General features: G+C 37.3%; 1 protein-coding gene across 2 annotated transcripts in view; it reads left to right on the forward strand.

Moving 5' to 3' along the window:
* FAM161A (FAM161 centrosomal protein A) overlaps positions 1–7,127 on the forward strand; it is a 24,208-nt gene that overhangs the window by 9,012 nt on the left and 8,069 nt on the right. The window contains exons 2-5 of one of the 2 annotated variants that reach the window (XM_077766449.1): positions 657–895; positions 2,810–3,967; positions 4,327–4,494; positions 6,746–6,845. In XM_077766449.1, coding sequence (XP_077622575.1) covers positions 657–895; positions 2,810–3,967; positions 4,327–4,494; positions 6,746–6,845 — 1,665 coding nt within the window. The remainder of the gene's footprint in view (positions 1–656; positions 896–2,809; positions 3,968–4,326; positions 4,495–6,745; positions 6,846–7,127) is intronic. The other variant, XM_077766450.1, reaches the window with a different exon arrangement.

Genomic DNA, 7,127 nt, shown 5'->3' on the forward strand with positions numbered 1-7,127 from the left:
CCCCCCCCCCGCCCCTCTCCCCTGCTCACATGCTCTCTTTCTTTCTAAAAAACAAAAATAATAAATAAAGGACTTGCCTTGAGAAAAAAAACTTGTAATTCAGCAGGAGGCTCTTTATAAAAGGTGGTTTGGTTCTGTTCTGCTATAGTGTATGGGTAAGTACATGATCTGGGAATCTAACCATTGTTTATAAAGTGAATTAAATAGCATTTATCTTCTGGCAACTTGATCTCTATCTCTCTCATTCTCTTTTTTTCTATGTTTATTTATTTTGAGAGAGAAAGAGAGAGAGAGAGAGAGACCATGAGCAGGGGAGGGGCAGAGAGAAAGGGAGAGAGAGAATCCCAAGCAGGCTCCACACTGTCAGCATAGAGCCTGACTCAGGACCAGATGCCTTGACTTTGAGATTATGACTTGAGTTGAAATCAGGAGTTGGACGCTTAACTTAAATGAGCTACACATTCTTAACAAAATGCCCTTAGGGGAAATGTACATAGCCCACAAGTAACTTAGAATCCATTATATGTATGTAGCCCACAGGTAACATATAACCTAATTAAAGTGTACACTTTAAGAAGCAGCATTGGGAATTAGTGTCAATTTTTTGTCTTCAATTCCAAACACCATGTAAACAGGTTTTTCCCCTCTCCTACCAGGCTGATTATAACACCAACATTTCTGAGGTGGATGAACAGACAGATATATGTGGTGAGGACTTTGTGGACTTCTCTGATGTTTACCACTCTAATGAAGAGTATTTTAGGAAACTAGAAGAGCTGAAAGCCGCCCACTTGGAAACTATGGCAAAATTAGAGAAAATGTACCAGAATAAATTAAATTTAAAAGAAGTTCAGCCGGTGATCATCAAGGAAGAAGCTCCTAGTGTCTCTTCCAGGTAAGTGCGTACATGCATTATTTATGGGCTGTAAAATAAAATGTATACTTAAACGTACAGAACAGAACTCAGAATATCTTCTCTCAACTGTCCCTTTGTACTTTTAATATACACAGGTTGGCCTTCATTCAAAATGTATAATGGCTTATCCACCAATGGCTTCTTGTTTTGAGAGTCACTAGGTAGTCATTTAATCTTCTCTCTCTGACCTGCCACCCACAGAACTGTCACTATGTATCAAAATAGTTAGTCTGGCCATTTTTAAATGATAAAAATTAAAATTTAATTTTAAAAGCCCTTTACAGTGTGTGAGTTAACATGAGATCATTAAAAATATAAAGTATGGCTCTGCTTTCTCTCTTTATTCCACCCCTTAGTATCTCAAGAGTATACTTTTCACTTCAATAAACTTTTCAGCTTCTGGTACTTAAAAAAAATATATATATATATATATATATTTTAAAATGTGTGGTGTGTGTGTGTGTGTATGTGTGTGTGTATGTATAAACTGTACTAAGACATAAATCTGATTCAGGTTTTCAAAATAGTCTAATTCCTGGACCCATTTCTACTGTAAACTCTCGTTTTGAAACTTGAGGCAAGTCTCTTAACTCATCCAGTTGGTCAGTGCTAATTGTGCATCTCCTGTGTACCAAATGTTGCCTGGGCCTTGAGGAGCCAAAATCAAGATGCCCTCGAGGCGCTCAAAGAACTAGCTGAGAACCAAAAATTACAATACAACATGATGTAACAGTGTTATAGAGACAGAGAAGAAGTAATTGATCATGTCATGGTGTTGGTAGAGGGATGCAGGCAGGCATTTTCTACAGAATTGTCATGTCTGAGTTCAGTCTTAAAGGAGGCATAGCTATAGCTGATGCAGGAAGCCAGGAGTGGGCTTCGGGGCAACAGGAACCATGTGTGCAGAGGCATGGCAGCATGAGAAATCATGGTGTGTGTGAGGAACTTCATGTGATTGGATAGGACTTAAGATTAGAAACTGGAGGGGCACCTGGGAAGTTCGGTTGCGTCCGATTTCAGCTAAGGTTGTGATCTCACAGTTTGTGGGTTTGAGCCCTGAGTCAGACTCTGTGCTGACCGATCAGAGCCTAGAGCCTGCTTTGGTTCTGTGTTTCCCTCCCTTTCTGCCCCTCCCCCACTCACACTGTCTCTTGCTCTCAAAAATAAACATTAACAACAATAACAAAAAACGGTTGGAAACTAGAGGTAGAGAGAAACAAGAGGTGAAACCGAAAGGTAGACAGGGACTAGTCTTGAAGGGCTTTATAATCTAGACTAGACTTTGTTACAATGACAAATCATAGAAAAATTTCAAGAAGTGGAGTGACATAATTATATGTGTGTTTTAAGATGGTGACTCTGGAAAATGTTTAAAGAATGGAATATAGGTTAGACGTAAGGAGCCTTTGTGGTGTCAGGTTCCCTTGTAATGTGAGGGAGTTGAATTAGATAATTTATAGGCTTCTCTTAACCCCATTCTAAATAAAAGTGATAATTATTAAGTCCTATCTATCCAACTGTTATCTTCTAACTGATTATACCTTGATCTTAGAAAATATATATAGGTCACGGGGCTCCTGGGTGGCTCAGTCAGTTAAGTGTCCAACTTCAGCTCAGGTCATGATCTCGCAGTTCATGAGTTTGAGCCCTGCGTGGGACTCTGTACTGACAGCTTAGAGCCTGTAGCTTGCTTCAGATTCTGGGTCTCCCTCTTTCTCTGCGCCTCCCCCACTCATGCTCTGTCTCTCTGTCTCTCTGTCTCTCTCAAAATTAAACATTAAAAAAATTAGAAATTAAGTAAAAACAAATTTAAAAAAGAAAATATATCCTTCTTAATTTGTATATTTGGTCACATGCAACTGAGAGTGTAACCTAATTATTCTTCTCGTTTAGGTCTGAATCAGAAAAGAACTCCTATCACCCTGTCTCGTTAATGACATCCTTTTCAGAGCCTGATTTAGGGCAGACTCCCTCCTTGATTATGTCTTCCTCTGAAGATGAGTTGTCCAACTTAGAAAAAGAGTATCCTGAGAAAAAGAAAGTGATGAGCTATGCTAAAGAGCTCATCAACAACATGTGGACAAACTTCTCTGTTGAAGATTATATTCAGTGTGGAGATACAGACTTCCCAGTTGAAAAAACGAAGAAGAAACCAAGAGAATGGGTGCCAAAGATTACAGTACCTGAGCCTTTTCAAATGATGATTAGAGAACAGAGGAAAAAAGAAGAGAACATGAAATCTAAATCACATACTGAAATGGTACACCAACTGCTCAAAAAACAAGAGGAGGAATCAGAGTGTAAGAAAAAATTCCGAGCCAATCCAGTTCCAGCATTCGTCTTTCTCCCCCTTTATCATGACATAGTCAAGCAAAATGAAGAACGCAGGAGATATATGAAGGAGAAAAACAAAGAAGCTCTTTTGGCCTCACAAAAGCCATTTAAGTTTATTGCAAGGGAGGAACAGAAGCAAGCAATCCGGGATGAGCAGATGAGAGACTTGTTTAAGTCTAAAAAGAAAACAAATCGATTTAAGGCCAGACCTATACCTCGATCTACTTATGGTTTGGTTACCAATGGAAAGTTAGAAGAGCCCTGCACAAACATTAGGACGCAACTGAGGGCCCAAGAGCTTTTACAGAATTCATCCCCTCTACCTCGCAGGTCAGGTCACAGAAGTTGTGCTACGAGGAAGCCCAAGGGTCCTGAACAGGCTGAAAAGTTGAAGTGTAAACACAACTTTAGGTATCAAACTGCTGATTTTGAAGACCTTCCCAAGAGATACCAGAAACGGCTCCCGGAACAGAAGTTTTCAAAATTCCTAACTGTCTGTAAACCATTTGATCTTCACGCAGCCTCCAATGCATCCATTGAAAGAGAGAAAATTTTGGCAGACATTGCAGCAGATGAAGAACATTTAAAAGAAACACGGCCTCGTCTGTCGCCAAGGCACAAGGCACCAGTAAGAATCACAAGTGCAAAGCCTGTGCCTTGTAACTGCAAACCTCCGATGCCCACAGTATCTTCCAGAGGAAGAGAACAAGCCACAAGGTAAATAACTAGGGTATCAGAGCATCTGACTCACGGTTGCTAAAATCGTGTTTGCAGCTCTTTTGATTTTATGTTGGTGAATTGGAAAATATGAAGAAATTATATTTGGTGATATATTTTACTGTATAATATAGAGCATTTTGCCAGAGGGTGTTCTGCTAAGAAATGAATATATTTTCTATTTTATGAATCTTTGGGGATAGAAAAGGTTAGTCAGCCTGTTGATTTCTAGTTTTGCAAGTCAGAGCCTTCTCAAAGGTTGCCTTTTTTCAACCTTTGAATTTTCCTGTGTTAAATCTTTGCTAAACAGCATTCTCAAGTGGCTTAATGTGAATTAAGCCTTAGTTTGTTGCCCTCAGGAGATCACTTGAGGAAAAGAAAATGTTGGAAGAAGAGAGAAATCGGATCCTAACTAAACAGAAGCAAAGAATGAAAGAATTGCAGAAACTCCTGACAACCCGGGCTAAGGCTTATGACTCACATCAAAGTTTAGCTCAAATGTCTAAATCCAGAGTCCTGTCTCTCAGGTATCATAAAAGAATCCTGAACCTCCAGATCATTGGTTTTCAAACTTTCTTTTTTAATCCATGGATATGATATATGAACAGATTAATTAGTATTTTAGTTTCCAGATTCAAGTTGCTATCAGTTACTTAAACTCAACATAAACACATTCTCATTGCATTCACCTCATGGTGAGAACCACCATATGTACTCGCCTCATGGTAAGGACCATAAAACCATATTGATGAATAGAAACATTTTATTTTGTGGCCATAGTTAATAGTTGTAATCTTATATCAGTATCTAATCTTTGTCTTTATACTTTTTTTTTTTTTTAAGTAGGCTGCATGCCCATTGTGGGGCTTCAATGTGATATAACCCTGAGATGAAGGGTCGCACGCTCTACCAGTTGAGCTAGCCAGGTGCCCCTTCTTTATAGTAGTTTGGATTGCACAGCAGAATGTTGAGAAAAATCTTTTTTTAAAGTTTTAAATTTTTTAATGTTTTATTTATTTTTTTTTATTTTTTATTTTTTTTGAGAGACAGCATGAGCCGGGGAGGGTCAGAGACAGAGAGGCAGATACAGAATCTGAAACAGGCTCCAGGCTCCGAGCTAGCTGTCAGCACAGCTGGACATGAGGCTTGAACCCACGAACCACGAGATCATGACCTGAGCCGAAGTTGGACGCTTAACCGACTAAGCCACCCAGGCGCCCCTAAGTTTTTAATATTAATTTCAGTATAGTTAACATAGAAAAATCTTGATTCACACAGACAAAGCTCTTTTTTAATAACTTGCCCTGTAATCTCAGAATATTCTTCAATAAATAGATATGTCAAAGAGCTTTGTTCTGAGGTCTGCATGAAATCCAATATCACAAATTAACACACTTATGTGATCTTTCAGTTAACACGTGTGTATAAGTGCTTAGTGGTGTGTATTGCATTTCGTTGCAGTTTTAATATAAATAAGAGTATTTGCAGACCCCTTCACAGAACACTGGAACTCTGCAGTACAAAGTTTGAAAACCAGTGTTCCAGAGGAACATTTTTATGTAAAAGTGTTCATATTTAAGTAGGAAAATATCTTCCCCAAAACCGGGTAAGTAATATGATTTATTACTTTTTCATCTGATTTCTAAGTACTCCCCCAAATTATATTTACTTTCATTTTTTGTTTTTTATTTATTTTATGATTTTATTTTAGAGAGAGAGGGCAGGAGCAGGGAAGAGAGGCAGAGAAAGAGAGAGAATCCCAAGCAGGCTTCATGCTCAGTGCAGAGCCCAACACGGGACTCGATCCCACGACCCTGGGATCATGACTTGAGCCTAAATCAAGAGTTAGACACTCAACCGACTAAGCCACTTAGGCGCCCCTATATTTGCTTTTAATTATGAGTATTCTTTTTAAATTATATATTATTTGTAATAATAATTATATTCCTATATAATGTATATTATGTTTATATCCCTTATAATGGATATCAGTGTAATTCAGGGATAGAGGAAGCTTAATTTGATGAACTTGAGCAAAAATTTTTAGAAGTATACTACTCACCTTAAGAAAGTAGACTGGATTTTTCATAATACCAATTTTGTGTATAATTAGGCATGATCATCATTCTGTAGTACAATTATTTTCTCTAATCCATGAAATATTATCTTGGTAAAGTTAGTATATTTTACATAGAGGAAATAGCATAGTTTAATTCATTATAGGATCTTGTTCCAAATAGTAAGGACATTTACTGTGAATTTATGTATTTTGCTTCTTTTCCTCTATATGTTCTATTCCCATATTCCCCATTTCTCCCCTGATCTGCTCCCATTTAATTCACTTTGCTACCGATTTATAGGAGATCTCACTTAGGGGGAAAAAGAAGAACAAGGTCTTGTTTTTCAGAAGAAATTCCTTTAAGAGAAGATATCTAATTTGGACTAAATTTTCTTGTTTTTTTGCACTTACAAATGAGATAAGAGGGCATTTATTCATCTCTTCAGGCCAGTTTGAAGCATCTTAATACATTTTTTTTTAATCTTGAAGATTTCAGAAACATCAGAGTATCCAGACTGTTCCCAGTATGTAAAACGTGTGCTCTCACAACCTAGGAATTTTATTTTGTATTCCACAAAAATGTGCCAGTCTAGGAAAGGAACTGTGGTAAACTGTAAGCTGTGCTGATAATTTAATTTCTGATATATCATCTAAGCTAAATATTATATGTATAAGTTATTATTTCTTTTTAAAATTCCATTCCTTTCATTTGATTTTAGAAAGAGTGAAAAGGAAAGGATGAGAGAATACCGACGAGAACTAGAAGAGAGAGAAGAAAAATTAAAAAGCAGGCCGCTACTATTTGAAAGAGTTGCTCAGGTTGTGTTTGTTGGAATTTAAGAACTACTGTCAGCTTTTTTTTTTTAATTTAACATCTCTAGCTCCTAATATACAGTCCAGTTTTCTTATATGTTATATATAATTTATTGAGACATTATTGTTTCTCTGATGGCTTCATCAAATCAGTCAAGTTTTTGCTTAAATCTGAACATTGAATCTTGTTGAAAAGACATGTCAGCCTGATAACATGCTGCTAATCCTGTCATAGTCAAAATGTTTCACAACCTGCTTTTCATGGCTGGTCTTTTTTTTTAATACCAA

The sequence above is a fragment of the Crocuta crocuta genome, unplaced genomic scaffold, assembly GCF_008692635.1.
Source record: "Crocuta crocuta isolate KB4526 unplaced genomic scaffold, BGI_CrCroc_1.0 scaffold113, whole genome shotgun sequence".
NCBI lineage: Eukaryota > Metazoa > Chordata > Mammalia > Carnivora > Hyaenidae > Crocuta > Crocuta crocuta.